This window comes from Podarcis tiliguerta (assembly GCF_965153285.1).
Source record: "Podarcis tiliguerta genome assembly, chromosome: 2".
Classification (NCBI taxonomy): Eukaryota; Metazoa; Chordata; class Lepidosauria; order Squamata; family Lacertidae; genus Podarcis; species Podarcis tiliguerta.
Window position 1 is genome coordinate 2925723 of NC_139535.1, and position 18666 is coordinate 2944388.

At 48.5% G+C, this 18666-nt stretch overlaps 1 protein-coding gene across 1 annotated transcript; it reads right to left on the minus strand.

Moving 5' to 3' along the window:
• Nucleotides 1-262: 262 nt before the first annotated feature.
• On the minus strand, nucleotides 263-14005 carry LOC310670502 (uncharacterized protein). Its single transcript, XM_083425953.1, has 5 exons — nucleotides 13525-14005; nucleotides 9270-9395; nucleotides 7003-7556; nucleotides 4115-4250; nucleotides 263-1507 (listed from the first exon to the last, which is right to left on the minus strand). The coding sequence occupies exons 3-5, from the start codon at nucleotides 7495-7497 to the stop codon at nucleotides 582-584; spliced, it is 1557 nt and encodes a 518-aa protein (XP_083282079.1). The 5' UTR covers nucleotides 7498-7556; nucleotides 9270-9395; nucleotides 13525-14005; the 3' UTR covers nucleotides 263-581.
• Nucleotides 14006-18666: the final 4661 nt, after the last annotated feature.

Genomic DNA, 18666 nt, shown 5'->3' on the forward strand with positions numbered 1-18666 from the left:
AAGCACCACTTTAGCTAATGGGGCCTCCTGCTGCCGCCGCGCGATTTCTGTTCTCATCCTGAAGCAAAGTTCTTAACCCGAGGTACTATTTCTGTAACCTGAAGCGTCTGTAACCCGAGGTTCTACTCTATCTACACTGGGATAATTCTAGGATCATTTAAGTCCGCCACTCCTGTTACAAAAAGCACGACAACTCTCAGTTAGCGAAATGTGTCTTAATATCCATCGCTCCAAGAAGGAACTACAGTTCAATGGACGGGAGTTGTTTTTGCGTCAAATGTGTATATTTTAATAGGAAAAATAGGCACAAAGGAAGCAGGCTGACTAGTCAGCTTTCGCAAGTGATGACAGGACTCAGTAAGGCACATGAGAGATTTACACATCGGAAGCCGAAGAACAGGGCGCCAACTCTTTGCTCGTGATCTGCGTTAAAAGTTTGTTTCCTCACAGAGTATGTATACTGTACATTATATGTTCTGCTCTAGCTGAAGCTCTTTCTACACTCCCAAACATTTATTGGGGCAGGGGGGGGAAGTGTGTTTGTGTGTGTGTCTCTCATGCAAATTATTCTGACTCTTATTTTAGCAATACTGTTCTTGTTTAATCACGGGAGTTATCGGCTGGTTTTCCTGTGCCAGTTCTCTGATGGGACATAAAATCGACACCCCGTCTGATGCCATTTCGACGCTCCAAGAGATGACGGGCCTTTCTTCTCCCCTGTGAATCCTCTGGTGCCGGTTCAGTTCCGCTTTTCTGAAAAAGCACTTTCCGCAATCCAAGCACTGGTAGGGTCTCTCCCCGGTGTGGACTCTCTGGTGAGAGGTGAGGGTCGCCCTCTGCCTGAAGTTCTGCCCACACTCCATACATTTGTACGGCTTCTCTCCCGTGTGGATTCTCTGGTGTCTGATAAGGTTCTGCTTGTCGCAAAAGCTCTTCCCGCAGTCCGAGCAGTTGTAAGGTTTCTCTCCCGTGTGGATCCTCTGGTGGGAGGTAAGGTTCACCTTGTGGCTGAAGTTCTTCCCGCACTCCAAGCACTTATACGGCTTCTCGCCGGTGTGGGTTCTTTTGTGGCTGTTGAGGTGAGACCTGTCGTAAAACCTCTTGCCGCACTCGGAGCAGCTGTAGGGCTTGTCTCCCGTGTGGATTCTCTGATGCAACCTAAGGAGAGTGCTCTGGCTGAAGTTCTTTCCACACTCCATACATTTGTACGGCTTCTCTTCCGCGTGAGCTTTCCAGTGGCCGTTAACGTCCGATTTGTGACTGGCGTTTTTCACAAGCGCAGGGCAGGCATTCCTTCTTGTTCCTCTTGGTTTTTCTGGCTGAACCACGATTTCACGAAAGTTTTCATCCTGGGAAGCGGCTGGTTCATCCAGCCACTTCTCCATCTGGTTTTCCTCCTGTTCTGTCAGTCCCTCTGGATTTCTGAAGTTCTCTTCCATTTCTTGAAGCTTGCTTCTCTCACAGGGTCTGTTGTTGTTGTTGTTGTTCTTACTGGGCCATCCGCCACCTGTTGGAACAGAAAGAGAGTCAAGAAAAGAGGCGAGAAGGAACCTTTGAGTCCAAACCAGTGGTGTGGCAAATTAATACATGTGTGGTTCTACTTCCTTGGCCCTGCAATGTGGACAAAATTCCCATTCAAATTGGTTTCTGTTTCCATAGGGAAATGACACTCAAAATCTTGCAAGTGTTTTACTGCTGGAATCCAACTGTTACACTGATGGCCACGAACCTGGTTGGCTTGAAAGGAGAATTAGACAAATTTATTGAGGGTAGTGCTACTGACGACTACTGGCCTCAAGGGCTATGTTGTAAACCTTCCTGTGGTCTCTCTTTTTTTTGGACAAAGTAATAATCCTAAATAAGTAAGAATAAAAATGTGCACCCCACCACTGAGACCATTCCATAGTAACTATCCAACCTCCCAAAATTTCAACGCCTCTTGCGATGGTTTGACCCCTTTCCATTTTAACAGTACAAATTCTACACACACCCTCCATATCTCCTCCTCAAAATCATTCCTCCTGCATATTCCCCGTCTTACCTTAATGGCACATGTTCATTTATCATTGATAGCTATATCCCACACCTCTTCATACCATTCTTCCATTTTATATTCTTATTGCTCCTTCCACTTCCTAGCTATCATAATTCGTGCAGCTGTCAATAAATCTGTGAGCAAGTCCTTCATAGCCCGTGAACCTTCCACCCCATTGTAAATTGATAATAATGCTACCTCTGGTCTTTCGGTCAGCTTTAACCCAGTGATTTCTGTTATCTCCTTAAATACCCTTTGCCAAAAAGAATTGTGCATATTTACACCCCACCACATGTGAACATAATTCCCTGTTTCCTGGCATCGCCTCCAACATAACTCTGAATATTCCTTGTTTATTTGATTTGATCTAACTGGTGTTAAATACCATCTCCAAATCGGTCTCTTGATGAAGGACTGTATATAATTTAATAATTTGTGGCAATAATAATAATAATAATAATAATAATAATAATAATAATATGCTCTGCCTCCGTAGCAATGCTTCTGAATAAGGTAAAGGACCCCTGGACGGTTAAGTCCAGTCAAAGGCAACTACGGGGTGCATCTCGCTTTCAGGTCGAGGGAGCCGGCATTTGTCCACATACAGTTTACCGGGTAGTGTGGTCAGCATGACTTTACCACTACTGGCGCACGGAGGATGGTGACGAGTGCCAGAGCACACAGAAACGCAGTTTACCTTCCCACCACAGAGATACCTATTTCTCTACTTGCACTGGCATGCTTTCGAACTGCTAGGTTGGCAGAAGTTAGGACAGAGCAACAGGAGCTCATCCCGTCGTGGGGATCTGAACCGCTGACCTTCTGATCAGCAATCCCAAGAGGCTCAGTGGTTTAGACCACAGTGCCACCCGCATCCCTAGGCTTCTGAATACTAGTTGCTGGAAATGACAGGAGTGTAAGCTTCTCCTCAAATGTTGCTTGTGGGTTTCCCACAGGTATATGCTTGGCCACTGCAAGAACACAATGCTGGACTAGATGGGCCATTGGTCTGATCCATGATGGCTCTCCTCATGTCCTGGAACCCATGGGTGGCCCGTCAGTAATATCTCAGCACAAGGAATGAAAGCCCCAACCTGAAAGCCACCTACTCATTGGGAACATTCAGCTCTGACTGAGGACCACCAAGTACAGATTTTTCTTACTTGTGAAGACACTCCAAAATCCCTACAGGCCAGAAGATAATGGAGCAGGTCCACAGAGGCTCAATAGCAGCCCCTCGCCACCCTCCAGCAAGGCCACAGACCTCCCCGGTGAAATCTTCACCAAGTCCTTTCTGTTGGGGATAACTCAGACAGAAATTCCCAGCTGTCAAAAAATACTATTTATGTATGCCACTACCGTGGCCCATGTTTTGTTGGCCCAAAAATGGAAAGCGAGCAAAGTCCTAACTAAGGGAGAATGGCAAATTGATGGAATATGTGCAGCTTGCAGATTTAACATATAGAATAAGAGAACAAGAAGAACATATGTTTAAAGAAGATTGGAAAATCTTCTTTATATATCTTTACTGGATATATGGGGGAAATTGTGTACACTTCAAAACGCTGGCAACATTAAGGTAAATTCAACAGTGTAGACAAGCTTTGATGGAAGTAATAACGGAATACTGAATGGTTTAGCTTATGTAAAATATGCAAGGATTTATGGTATGTATATTGAACCACGGAAAGAGAAGAAGGGAAGTCATTGATTTGAGGTTGTTTAAATGAATATTTTAAAATGTAAAACAGAAAAACTTTATAAAAATTACATACAGTCATACCTCATGTTACGTTTGCTTCATGTTACGTTCTTTCAGGATACGTCCCGCGGTGACCCGGAAGTACCAGAAAGGGTTTTGCCGCTTGCGCATGCACAGACGTGCAAAAATGACGTCACGCGCATGTGCAGAAGCAGCGAACCGCAACCCGTGTGCGTGCAGACGCGCCACTGCAGGTTGCGCTCTTTTCATGTTGTGAACGGGCCTCCGGAACAGATCCCATTCGCAACCAGAGGTACCACTGTATACGTATATATAAGAGAAGGAACTCCTATTAACAACTCAGAGCAAAAGCTTACCTAGCGAGGCTAGATTCCCAAAGTCCTCCACCAAGACTTCCCTGGGCAGGGCGTTGTGGCCTGGGTCCAGCAGAGCCCACTCCTCCTCCTCTTCCTTGGTGAAAGGCACAGGGACCTCTTCAAAGGACACAGGAACCTGGAGAAACAAAAATCCCCTATTAATATGCGAGCCCAAGAAGAGTGTGAAAAGGTTTACTCCTCTACTCCTCCAGCGCATTGCCCACAGTGACTGGAAGTACAGTGGACCCTCTGGTTACGAACTTAATTCGTCTCGGGGGTCCGTAACCAGAGGCGCCGCTTCTGAGCACACGCGCAGCATGATAGAGCGCATCTGCACATGTGGCAAAACCCGGAAGAATACACTTCCGGGTTTGCCGCTTTCACAACCCGAAGGTTGCGTATCTAGAGCGCTACGTAACCCAAGGGTCCACTGTACCATACTTTTCCATATACAGTGGTGCCCCGCAAGACGAAATTAATTCGTTCTGCGAGTTTTTTCGTTCTGCGAGTTTTTTCGTCTTGCGAAGCACCAATGTGTATTGACGGTTTCCCATAGGAATGCATTGGCGGTTTTAAAAAAAAAGGCGCAAGACGTTTCGTCTTGCGAAGCAAGCCCATAGGGAAATCCGTCTTGCGAAGCAACTCAGAAAACAGAAAACCCTTTCGTCTAGCAAGTTTTTTGTCTTGCGAGGCATTTGTCTTGCGGGGCACCACTGTACAGTGGACGTTCAGGTTGCGAACGTGATCCGTGCGGGAGGCAAGTTCACAAACCACAGCATTCGCAACCGGCAGCGCCGCGTCTGCACATGCGCAGGTCGCGCTTTTGCGCTTCTGTGCATGTGCAAGCGCCAAATCCCAGAAGTAAGCTGTTCCAGTACTTCCGGGTTTGGGCACATCTGTTACCCGAGGTATGACAGTATAAGACTAGGTCTTTTTTTAAAAAAAAAGCATCTGAAAAATAGGGGCTATCTTATACACAGTTAGTGCAAAGTGGGGACGTGAGACGGACCGCTGCTGCGAGCTGGATATTGTCAGCGGCTATAGGGCGTGTTATTGTTGGCTGCGGCAAGGGCTCGCGTTGATTCGCTGTAGCACTGGCGATTGGCTGCTTCTGCCAGCATGGGCATAGGTGTATTTATCGTCGCAGTGTTGAGTGATTTTCCCGTAGAGAAAGCTCAATAACTCTAAATTTGGAGTCCCCCAAAACAGGGGGCGTCTTATACACGGGTGTGTGTGTGTGTAATACACGGAAAAATACGGTAGCTCTGCAGTGCTTCAGTCGCATGGAGGAGGGGAGTTCTTTCTAAGCTGTGATCCTGCCATTGCGGAAGGTTTGACTTGCTTTGAATTTCATTGCCCATTTATTTTATTGTGTTACTATCTTCCCTGGCGGGCTTTGCAAACCGCTACACTAAATAATGCTTTTTATAGGGAGGGGGCGCACTGGGCGTGTGATGATAGAAATAAAATGTGTATGGTGGCGGGGGCGATAAGGTTGGGAACCACCAATAAAAATTGTTGAAATGAAGAAATGAAAATAAAACAATTTGGGGGGGGGGGGAGGGAGAGGGAGGGAGGTGTTGGTGAGTGAAGAGATTAGTGGGAGTGGGGATGTTTAGTTTTTAATGTTTGATGTTTTATCGTGTTTTAAATATTCCGTTGGGAGCTGCCCAGAGTGGCTGGGGAAACCCAGCCAGATGGGTGGGGTATAAATAATAAATTATGATGGTGATGGTGATGATGATGATGATGTCTGGCAATGCTGGATTAAACCCTGTGAAGGCCCCTAGGCAGTAAAAATCTTGCATTCCCCCCTCTCCAACGATGTAGGTTTCTGAGTCATGGGACCCATAAAAGGTAAAGGTACCTCTGCCCGTACGGGCCAGTCTTGACAGACTCTAGGGTTGTGCGCCCATCTCACTCAAAGAGGCCGGGGGCCAGCGCTGTCCGGAGACACTTCCGGGTCACGTGGCCAGCGTGACATCGCTGCTCTGGCGAGCCAGAGCCGCGCACGGAAACACTGTTTACCTTCCCGCTAGTAAGCGGTCCCTATTTATCTACTTGCACCCGGGAGTGCTTTCGAACTGCTAGGTTGGCAGGCGCTGGGATCGAACAACAGGAGCGCACTCCACCGCGGGGATTCGAACCGCCGACCTTTCGATCGGCAAGCCCTAGGCACTGAGGCTTTTACCCACAGCGCCACCCGCATCCCCATGGGACCCATAGGCCGGTGCAAACTCCGCCTATTTGGTAATCTGGCCCTGGGAGTTAGTGAGTTAGTGACAATGATGATGATGATGAAGATAATAATAATAATAATAATAATAATTTATTTATATCCCGCCCTCCCCAGCCAAAGCCGGGCTCAGAGCAGCTAACAACGGTAAAAAGAACACAGTTTACATAAAATCACAATCAATTAACTGAAATACATTCTAAAATCGATTCATTCTAAAATCAATTCAGGATCAAATTCATGGCAACCATGGGACTAGAGTGCTACGAGGATTACAAAAGGAGGGGGTCGGACTGTGCCTTGGCCAAAGGCCTGGTGGAAGAGCTCTGTCTTGCAGGCCTTGTGGAAAGATATCAAATCCCGCAGGGCCCTGGTCTCTTGTGACAGAGCGTTCCACCAGATCGGGGCCACGGCCGAAAAAGCCCTGGCTCTGGTTGAGGCCAGCCTAACCTCCCAATGGCCCGGGATCTCCAAGATGTTTTTATTTGAAGACCGTGGGACATACCAGGAGAGGCGGTCCCGTAGGCAGGAGGGTCCTAGGCCGTATAGGGCTTTAAAGGTTAAATGATTTAAAGGTTTGGAAAGGGGGAATCAGGAGGGCTGGCGAGCGAAGCAAGCACTTTCAACTCCGCGATCTAGATGAAATACTCACCTGTTCCTCTTCCTGCTTCTTCCCCTCCGCCTGGCTCAGGAGGAAGCCTTCGGCCAGGGCCACCGCCTGGGAGCTGGTCTCCGCTCCGCACTCCCTGACCCAGTTCTCCATCTCCGGGGGGAGGACAGCCAGGAACTGCTCCAAGATCACCAGGTCCAGCATCTGGGCCTTGGTGTGCCTTTCCGGCTTCAGCCACTGGCGGCAAAGGTCGTGGAGTTGGCTGCAGACCTCGCGGGGCCCCTCGGCCTCCTGGTAGCAGAAATGCTTGAAACGCTGGTATGGTCCCTTTGAGCGGATTGTGTCCCCGGCCAGGATCTCCTGCACGCTTCCTACCCAGAATTCCCCGCTGCCCCGGGCCTCCAAGGCGTGAGGGTCTCTTCCTGCCCCTTTCCCAGATTCGCCGCCTGCTTGGCTTTGCACGCTAAATTTCTCTTCGTGCTCAAGCGGAGCCCCGTACGACTCCAAAGGACTTCCTTGCTCCAGCTTCACTTTCATTCTTGCTCCTTTTCTGCCTCACAACGAGGTTCCTGGCAATTCAATTGATGCCTCTCTCTCTCTGAAGGAAAGGAAAAAGAAAAGAGAAACCCAAGAGCCACAGGACGCGGACATGTATTTTAATCTGTTTTTCGTTTCTCGTTTAATTCTTTTTGAAAGCTTTACAAAGGTTTGTTTTTAACTGCTTTTAGTTTTATTGTTATTGGTATTTATTGTTCTTTATTGATAATTTTAGGGGACGCGGGTGGCGCTGTGGGTTAAAGCCTCAGCGCCTAGGGCTTGCCGATCAGAAGGTCGGCGGTTCGAATCCCCGCGGCGGGGTGCGCTCCCATTGTTCGGTCCCAGTGCCTGCCAACCTAGCAGTTCGAAAGCACTCTCGGGTGCAAGTAGATAAATAGGGACCGCTTACTAGTGGGAAGGTAAACGGCGTTTCCATGTGCGGCTCTGGCTCGCCAGAGCAGCGATGTCACGCTGGCCACGTGACCCGGAAGTGTCTTCGGACAGCGCTGGCCCCCGGCCTCTTTGAGTGAGATGGGCGCACAACCCTAGAGTCTGTCAAGACTGGCCCGTATAGGCAGGGGTACCTTTACCTTTACTTTACCTATTGATAATTTTACTGGTTTATTCTTTTTGTAAACTGCTTCAAGGCTTTTTTTTTTTTTTACGATACGATAATCTTTATTGTCATTGTCCCATACAGAACGAAATTGAAAAATCTACACAAGACATTCAAAACCCAACAAGCCTGCTATCCCAGCTATCCCAACCTGGTTAGGTCCTTAAAACTTTGTTTCCTTTCAATCAAGCAATGTGTAAATATTATGAAATAAATATATAAATGTTGCTTCCGCTGGTTTTCATATTGTATTTTTATGTTGTGAATCGCCCTGAGATTTACAGATGGAGGGCGGTATACAAATTTAATCAATATTAATAATAATAACAACAACTCTGTGAGACCGGTGGGCGCAAATAAAGTTTTCTGCTCACTGTTCTCTCTGGCAAGGCTCTGCAAGCAGGAGTCTTTAGATCCTACACCCCTTTTCAAATTGACTTGATGTTCATTGCCCCTCCGCCTATAAAGGTAAAGGGACCTCTGACCATTAGGTCCAGTCGTGACCGACTCTGGGGTTGCGGCGCTCATCTCGCTTTATTGGCCGAGGGAGCCGGAGTACAGCTTCCGGGTCATGTGGCCAGAATGACTAAGCCGCTTCTGGCAAACCAGAGCAGCGCACGGAAACGCCGTTTACCTTCCCGCCAGAGCGGTACCTATTTATCTACTTGCACTTTGACGTGCTTTCGAACTGCTAGGTTGGCAGGAGCAGGGACCGAGCAACGGGAGCTCACCCCATCACGGGGATTTGAACCGCCGACCTTCTGATCGGCAAGTCCTAGGCTCTGTGGTTTAACCCACAAAAGCCCAGGAAAAACCTCTCCTCCAACTGGCTTCTTCCAGCTCTGCTAAATGGCACCCATTTAATGGGACGCTTTGGCGAGTGATCCTAAGGAGGGGATTTTCTGCATACAAACCACGTGTTCTGCCAACTGAGCTATGGACGCCATCCTCACTCCCGGCACAGAAAACTGAAGACTGACCAGCTCACTTATGCAAAGCTGGAATCTCTAAGCAGAACCCCATTACCAGACATTGACCTCCAGATATCTCCTGGTCCTCTTTCATCCCACCCACCACCAACCTCCCTCCATCTCCTGCCCCTGAGACAGAGGAAGGCAGCAGGGCAGGGAAAGATCCCACAGCCTCCCCACTCAACTGTTGCTCTGGTCTCACAGATGAGGGTCTGCCGGATTGCTCCACACTCAGAGATCTCGACCACAAAAGGCTTCTGCTTCCGTCACAGCAACTGGCACCCTCTGCAGCAGAGGCTTCCCTCGTGAGCCTGTGAAAACAAGGAGGACGTTGTTTATGAGAGCAGCTGCCCCAGGAAGAACTTAAGAAGAGCATAGCTGCTGGATCACAACTGATATCCATCTAAGCCTGTATCCTACAACCAGAAGCAACCAGAGCAAGCAGTCTAGCTTCAAGGGTCTTCTGGCTCCACCTGGTATGCCAACGGAGACCCTACCTGCCTGCGGACTGTCTCGCCAGAGTGGTGCACGCTCTGGTTATCCCGCACTTGGACTACTGCAATGCGCTCTATGTGGGGCTACCTTTGAAGGCGACTCGGAAACTACAATTAATCCAGAATGCGGCAACTAGGCTGGCCGCTGAGACCATATAACACCAGTCCTGAAAGACCTACATTGGCTCCCAGTACGTTTCCGAGCACAAATCAAAGTGTTGGTGCTGACCTTGAAAGCCCTAAACTGCCTCAGCCCAGTTTACCTGAAGGAGCATCTCCACCCCCATCGCTCAACCCCAGGCACTGAGGTTTTTTGCTGGTTGTCTCACTGCGAGAAGTGAAGCTACAGGGAACCAGGGGCAGGGCCTTCTTGGAGGTGGTGCCCTCCCTGTGGAAAGCCCTCTCACCTGATGACAAGGAGATAAAGAATGACAGAATTTTTAGAAGACATCTGAAAGCAGCCCTGTACAGAGAGGTTTTTAATGTTTGGTGTTTTATTATGCTTTTATGTTTGTCGGAAGCCTCAGGAAACCCAGGCAGATTTGTGGGGTATAAATAATCATCATCATTATTAAGCAGTGAAAGAAAAATAGGTGCTCTGGAGCTGTTTTGGGTGTACGTTTGGTGAAATTGTCGGTTTTATTTTATTGAAGGAATGGCAGTTGGGGTGCCCTGGTTCTGTATTGGGAGATGAAACAGCAGGAAAAGCTGGTCTAATGAGACAGGCATGGGAGAGAGCCAACAAGATGGAGCACTGAGGGGAGAGTGAACCAATCAGGAAGCAGGGTCCCAAAGGCCCCAGCCTCCTCTGTGGTCTGAAGAGCCCCATCTGGTCCCCCATTTGGTCTAATGAGACAGGAACAAAAGACAGCCAATGGGATGAAGCACTGAGAGGAGAGCGAGCCAATCAGGAAGCGGCATCTGGTTCTGCCTGAACTAAGCCAGACCCATGACTGACTAAACTGGGTTGACGTTTCCTAGGCGCAACAAAACACATGGTGCATTTTTCATCCTGAAGTACCAACGATGTACTTGAAGGACACTGGCAGTTTTTAAGCAGAGGTTGAACGGCCACCTGTCATGGGTGCTTTAGATGAGATTCCTGCATCGCAGGGGGTTGGACTAGATGATCCTCAGATCCCTTCCACCTCTACGGTTCTAGGGTTTTTATAATATACCAGAAGAATCCTGAGGCAGCTGGCTCTGCCCAAACAGAAGCTCACCCAGCCCAAGCACACTGTTCTCACAGTGGCAAAGGGCTGTGTAACCATTATGGGATGCCCCACAAACCATCAGCACTCTCCCCTATTCAGAGTCCCAGGAACTGGGTTTTTCCAGAGGCATCCTGCCCGTTATAGAAGAGGGAGAACAAACCATTCAGAGCTTTTTGAGTTGCCACAACAAACTTTGCAACTGGTGTGTTACTGGCTGCTCCACTGTCAGAGCTAATAAGTCTCTGAATAGCACCAGTTTTTTTTTATTTAATTCTTTTTAAATGCCAACCACTATAAATTTAAAAATAAATAAATGTGGTTTACATTCCTGGGACTCACTGTGAGAACAGGATTTTGGACTATCCAGCAGCCAATGGCCATGAAAAATGGGAGGCGTATCTCACAGAACTTTGAAAGGCCACAGGTTGGCGACAAAGCATGGGCTTTGCATGCATTAGGTCCCGGGGTTCAAGCCCTGGGCAGCATCTCCAGTTTTTTTTTTGGGGGGGGGCTTTACTTGAAACTCTGGAAAGCCGATGCTACCAGTCCATGCAGGCACCACTGAGATAGATCATGGGTAGGCAAACTAAGGCCCGGGGCCGGATCCAGCCCAATTGCTTTCTAAATCCGGCCCACAGACGGTCCAGGAATCAGCGTGTTTTTACATGAGTAGAATGTGTCCTTTTATGGCTGTGGCTGGATGGTTTCGTGGGAGCCAATTGAAACTAAATCCTTCGAAGACAGAGGTCCTATGGCTGGGTCGGGATGGCATGGAGATGAGGGACCAACTCCCTTCTCTTGCGGGGGCCCAATTAGTGCCATTGCCTTCCGTTAAGAGTTTGGGTGTAATCCTTGACGCCTCCCTTTCCATGGAGGCGCAAGTTACAGCAACAGCCAAGGCGACATTTTTTCACCTTCGCCGCATCAAGCAGTTGGTCCCTTACCTTTCCCGCCCCGACCTGGCCACAGTGATCCATGCGACGGTCACCTCTAGGCTTGACTACTGTAATTCGCTCTACGCAGGGCTGCCCTTGAAGCTGTCCCAGAAACTCCAGCGGGTGCAGAATGCTGCAGCAAGGCTCCTCATGGGGTCTCTGCCATGGGAGCCTATTCACCCAGTGCTTTTCAAGCTGCACTGGCTCCCGGTGGAGTACAGGGTCAGATTTAAGGTGCTGCTTTTGACCTTTAAAGCCCTTCACGGCCTAGGACCCTCATACCTACGAGGCCGCCTCTCCTGGTATGCCCCACAGAGAGCCTCAAGGTCCATAAATAACAACACCCTAGAGGTACTGGGCCCTAAGGAAGTTAGATTGGCTTCAACCAGAGCCAGGGCCTTTTCAACTCTGGCTCCGGCCTGGTGGAACGCTCTGCCTCATGAGACCAGGGCCCTGAGGGATCTGATTTCTTTCCGCAGGGCCTGTAAGACAGAGTTGTTCCGCCTGGCCTTTGGCTTGGAGCCAATCTGATTCCCTCCCTCCCTCTCCTTGTTTTTTCTTTTCCTTCTCCTCCTGCGATGAGGCTACATTTTAATATTTTAATGTTCCATTATTTTAATGTTGTATTTTACTTTTGTTTTGAAGTTGTAATCATTCATCTTGTTTTTATTATTGCTTGTAAGCCGCTTTGAGCCCGGCCTTGGCTGGGGAGGGTGGGGTATAAATAAAAAATTATTATAATTATTTACTTATAATGCATCTCTGGGCTATTTGTGGGGCATAGGAATTCGTTCATTTCCCCCCCCCCCATATAGTACGGTCCCCCACAAGGTCTGAGGGACAGTGGACCGGCCCCATGCTGAAAATGTTTGCTGACCCCTGAGCTAGATGGTCCAGCAGGTCTGACGCTGGCAATTAAAGCATCCCAATTCCCCCCCACCCTGATAAGTCGCAAGGGGGCGTTATTCATCGGTCTAATTATTATTATGAATGATAAATAATAACATTGCATCGTGACGCAGAGCACGGTTGCAATACAAGGGGGTTGGACTTGATGACCGCTGGCGTCCCTTTCCAACTCCAATAATGCACATTGCAACAATACTATTAACAATGCAGAGCGTAACTGAAGGAAGCAGAGGCTTATATAATGCAGACTGCTGTAGTAGTAGTAAATAATAATAATAATAATAAAAATAATAATAAAAATAATAATAATAATAATAATAATAATGCAACGCAGGCGCTTTGGCAGTGACACCCCCCACCTCTTTCCTGCCCCACACGGCCTCCTTTGCGTTCCCCAGATCCCATGGGGGGGGGCAAGACGTGGCCCGTCCCCGTCTCTCCGCAGCAGCTGAGGCTCCCCGCCCCCAAAGATGCAATTTCTGGTTCGAAACCCGGGAATGCGGGGTGGTCTCCCCAAACCCACAAAAATTGTGACACCCTCCTCCACGGAGTCAAGAGATTGCATCAGACAAGAGGGAAGAAGAGCCGGATCCAATGAAGGGGGTGGACCTTTTCTTTCCCTCCCTGGATTGTTATGATCATGATTATTACAGGAGAGGGGGAGGGGTGGGAGATCAAAGGGATTCTCCTGCGCCGCGATTGCAACCGTGTTGCGCGATTGCGCCACAAAAGGTCCAGCGACAACCTCCCCTCCCCCCCCCGCCCCCCACTTTGCCCTCGCCCCACTTTCCTCCCCAGGACCTTCCCTGACCCCTAAAGCACCACCGGCCCACCCCCTCCCCCACCCGCACGTCCCCCAGTTCCCCCCAGTTCTCCCATTTCACTCACCAGACCCCTCCCAACTTTCCCAAAAAGGGGGAGGAAGTGACCTTCCCGTCTCCGCTTCCTCCTCCTCCTCTTCCTCGGTGCCTGTCTAGGAAAGTGCAGGCGACTCCCCCCCCCCTTATTAACCCATTTTCTTCGCTCTGTCGCCCGAAGGAAGCAAACAAAGAGGTTTTGCAAACCTCGCAGTTAGAATTGTAAACAGAATTGCAATTATTGGGGGGGGGAAATATTGCTAATCTCTCTGCATATATATATATTTATATCCCCATTTTTGCAATCATTGCAATTCCGTTTGCAATCCTAACTGACGAAATCCCACTTTGCTAGATGCAGAGAAGCCCAGCGGAGGCGTGAGGAAAAAGCAAGCCCGCTGCCTGCAAAAAATAAAAATAAGATTAAAATCCCTTTGCTTTTTTGTTGCTGTTTATGTTTTCCCAAGGGGAGCGTGCAAAGCTTGCTCCACTTTTCCTCCCCCCCCTTTTTTTTTTGTTTCCTGTAGAGATTCACCCAACACAGGGTTAAGGAGGAAGAGAGCCGGATGCCTAGAGAGGCCATGAAGCCTTCACTTCCTGCCCTCCCACCCCCCTCATCTAGAGCCTCACTTCTTCTATCTCCCCCACCACAACCAAAAAAATAAAAAATGTGCAAAGGAGCTGGTGAGTGCATTTTGGGTCCAGTATGCAAGGAGAAAAGACCAGACACTGAAAGAGGAGAGGAGCATGCTGGGAGGGAAAGGGGGGGGGTCGGGTCTCGTTTGCACCCCCCTCCACTTTCCCCCAAATTGAGGGTGGACTTTTTGGCTGCAAACCTACACCGTGCAGCCCCTTTCCTTCCTCCTCTGCTAAAGCAGAAGTTTCCCAGTTTGCATTTCCACCTGTTGCAGGACTTTATGTAAAGATTGAGGGGGGTTGCCCCTCCAGCAGATTAATAATAATAATAATAATAATTTATTTATATCCCGACCTCCCCAGCCGAAGCCGGGCTCAGGGCGGCTAACAGCACTAAAATAGTGCAACATTATAAAACATTATAAAAAATTAATTAAGATCAAATTCAAAATTGATTGCAACCATAAACTAAAGTTTTGTAAAGATTGCCAAAGGAGGGAGTCAGGCTGCACCCTGACCAAAGGCCTGGTGGAACAGCTCTGTCTTGCAGGCCCTGCGGAAAGATGTCAAGTCCTGCAGGGCCCTTGTCTCTTGTGACAGAGCATTCCACCAGGTTGGAGCCGCAGCCGAAAAAGCCCTGGCTCTCGTTGAGGCCAGCCTAACCTCTCTGTGGCCTGGGACCTTCAATATGTTTTTATTTGAAGACCGTAAGTTCCTCTGTGGGGCATACCAGGAGAGGCGGTCCCGTAGGTACTAGGGTCCTAGGCCGTATAGGGCTTTGAAGGTTAAAACCAGCACCTTAAACCTGATCCTGTACTCCACCGGGAGCCAGTGCAGCTGGTATAGCACCGGGTGAATGTGATCTCGCAGCAAAGACCCCGTAAGGAGTCTCGCTGCAGCAATCTGCACCCGCTGGAGTTTCTGGGTCAGTCTCAAGGGCAGCCCCACGTAGAGCGAGTTACAATAATCCAGTCTGGAGGTGACCGTCGCGTGGATCACAGTGGCTAGGTCAGGGCGAGAGAGGTATTATTATTATTATTATTTATACCCCACCCATCTGGTTGGGTTTCCCCAGCCACTCTGTGCATCTTCCAACAGAATATTAAAATACAATCGTCTATTAAACATTAAAAATTTTCCTAAACATATCATACCCACACACCCCGGCTACCAAAATCAGCGCAATCACTTTGGCAAATGTCCCCACAAAACACTTCCTCGCAGATTTTCCTATCTCTATTCAAAGGGCCTCTGCTGCACATTACCAAATATAACAATTCACTGATAAATGTATCTACCTACTGGCTCACTGGGGAAACTCTTTAGAAAGTCATATAAAATGGAAGTGTACCATTCTAACTTTGTTCTGTTCAGGAAAGGAATGGCTTACGAAGGGGGGAGTCTGGGGCGTGGGCAGCCATAATCCCTGAAACCTGGGATCACGTACACAGCAGCTTCTTGCACTGGCATCCTGGCAAATAGGTGCCAGACAGGCATTTATCCCATGGACAATGACAAACCGTCCAGGAATGGATTAGGTCAGGGGTCAGCAGCCTTTTTCAGCCGTGGGCTGCTCCACCGTCCCTCAGACCATGTGGTGGGCTGGAGTATATATTTTTTTTTGGGGGGGGGGGGAATGACTGAATTCCTATGCCCTACAAATCACCCAGAGATGCATTTTAAATAAAAGCACACATTCTACTCATGTAAAAACACCAAGCAGGCTCCACAAGGCTTTTCTAAGCCTTTCCCAACTCTGGAGGGGATCAGAAATGCACCGCCAAACTGATCAGGATTTAAAGCCCTCTCGATCAGCTGATAGGTGGGGGTGAACTCTGGTTGCTTTGGTTGTGTGAGCAGCCTATGTAGAACCACCATCATCATCATCAATTATTCATACCCTGCCCACCTGGCTAGGTTTCCTCAGCCACTTTGGGCAGCTCCCAACAGAATATTAAAAACACGATAAAACATCAAACATTAAAAACTTCCCTAAACAGGGCTGCCTTCAGATGTCTTCTAATAGTCAGATAGTTGTTTATTTCCTTGACATCTGTTGGGAGGGCATTCCACAGGGCAGGCGCCACCACCAAAAAGGCCCTCTGCCTGGTTCCCTGTGGCCTCACATCTCACAGTGAGGGAGCTGCCAGAAGGCCCTCGGAGCTGGACCTCACTGAACGATGGGGATGGGAGGCACTCCTTCAGGTATACTGGGCTGAGGCTGATGTCACCCACCCAGCTGACCTTGGAGTCTCCCTGCCTCTCTCCCCGTGAATTTGTCTTAAATCGTCTTTTAAAGCTCCTGCGGAAAGGCACAAGCTCTGGTGAGCATCTCTGATTCCTTGTGTCTCCTAACCAGAAGATCCTACTGAAGACACATCAACCATCCATTTCTATACCATTAAACCATAACAAAAGGGCTGGTCACCCAGCACCGTAATGTGCCGTAGTCTGGGATTTGTGTTTTTCTTAATGGGTTGGGCCAACCAAAACATTTCCAGCAAATGAAGCTTTTTAGAATTTTTAACTCCTCTACTTGCCTCCTTGCCCAAATGCCTCAAGATGCTTCCTCACTCCCAATCAAAAAATGCTCCATCCAAATCAGTGGTTCCTAAATGGGGTGGTAGTGCCCCCCTGGGGCGGGCAATGGGATTACCTAGGGGGGCACACTAGAGACGAGGCAGCGGGTGGTGCTGAGGTCTAAACCACTGAACCTCTTGGGCTTGTTGATCAGAAGGTTGGCGGTTCGAATCCCCGCGACGGGGTGAGCTCCCGTTGCTCTGTCCCAGCCCGTGCCAACCTAGCAGTTTGAAAGCACGCCAGTGCAAGTAGATAAATAGGTACTGCTGCAGCGGGAAGGTAAATGCAATTTCTGTGCGCTCTGGTTTCTGTCACGGCGTCCTGTTGCGCCAGAAGCGGTTTAGTCATGCTGGCCACATCACCTGGAAAACTGTCTGCAGACAAACGCCGGCTCCCTCGGCCTGAAAGCGAGATGAGCGCCGCAACCCCATAGCCGCCTTTGACTGGACTTAACCATCCAGGGGTACTTTACCTTTACCTACTGGAGATGTAAATAACTATCAAAGACTTTGAAAAGCTAGCATCACCAGATCAAATTCATCAGTTTCGTTGAATTAATTAATTGTTGGATTCTGAATAAATGTGCAATTAATTCTTACTGTTCTGAATTTTATTGTGTTATCTTCCTTTGTGGGACATGCAAACCACTATTCCGAATAACTTGCTATGGCCGTTGGCTAATGCAAATAAAGTTTATCTATCTATTCCAAATAACGCTTTTTTCATAGGGCACAGTGGCACCGGGGATGACTGTATGGAACCAAGAAGTCGGTGGCCAAAAAAGTTTGGTCTAAACTGTTCTTTCTTTTCAATAATCTGAGAAATGGGATGGCAGCAAGCTCACTTTGTTTTTGTTTTTTGGGAGGGGGAGGCAAAAAAGAGTTTGACATCAGAAAGGGAAATATTTAATTACACATGTCAATGTTCTGTTTTATTCGACCCATGCTTTTACCGCAATATCACAAAATGCCAGGGTAGTGTATGCAACGATGCAACGCAAAAAGCTAATAATAATAATCAGTTTTATTTATACCCTGCCCTCCCCAGTCAAGACGGGGCTCAAGGCGGCTAACACCAGGTATAAAAGCAATTAATTAAAATACAACTTAATAATAAGATTAAGTGATCCATGCGATGGTCACCTCCAGGCTTGACTACTGTAATTCGCTCTACGCGGGGCTGCCCTTGAAGCTGTCCCAGAAACTCCAGTGGGTTCAGAATGCTGCAGCGAGGCTCCTCACGGGGTCTCTGCCATGGGAGCATATTCACCCAGTGCTTTTCAATCTGCACTGGCTCCCGGTGAAGTACAGGGTCAGATTTAAGGTGCTGCTTTTGACCTTCTAGGGACTTCTAGGGTGTTGCTATTTATGGACCTTGAGGCTCTCCGTGGGGCATACCGGGAGAGGCGGTCCCGTAGGTACAGGGGTCCTAGGCCATGAAGGGCTTTAAAGGTCAAAACCAGCACCTTAAATCTGACCCTGTACTCCACCGGGAGCCAGTGCAGCTGGAAAAGTTAGACTAGATGACCCTCGCAGTCCCTTCCAACTCAACAATTTTATGATTCTATGGGTGGAGAATCCTTATTCTGACTTTGGGGTGGAGAATATCCATCCTGGTTGTTGTTTTTTTATTATTGTTTTAGCCATAGAGTTGAGCATTTGCTGAATCTGTCTTCTTCCCTGCTTAGTAAGATATCCAAGCATTTAAATGCTTCCTCTGCTGCAAGGATTCTCTGATGTCCAATATGATGCACTCTCCAACTGAAGCTTTTTCCACCCTCCACAGATCGTGATTCTTTAACGTGTGAGTCCTCCGGTGTCTATTGAGCCTTTCGCTACTGCTGAAACTCTTCCCGCACTCCAAACACTTATACGGCTTCTCTCCTGTATGGGTTATTTGGTGCGAAATGAGGGTCGTGCTACGACTGAAGCTTTTCCCACACTCGACGCATCTGTGT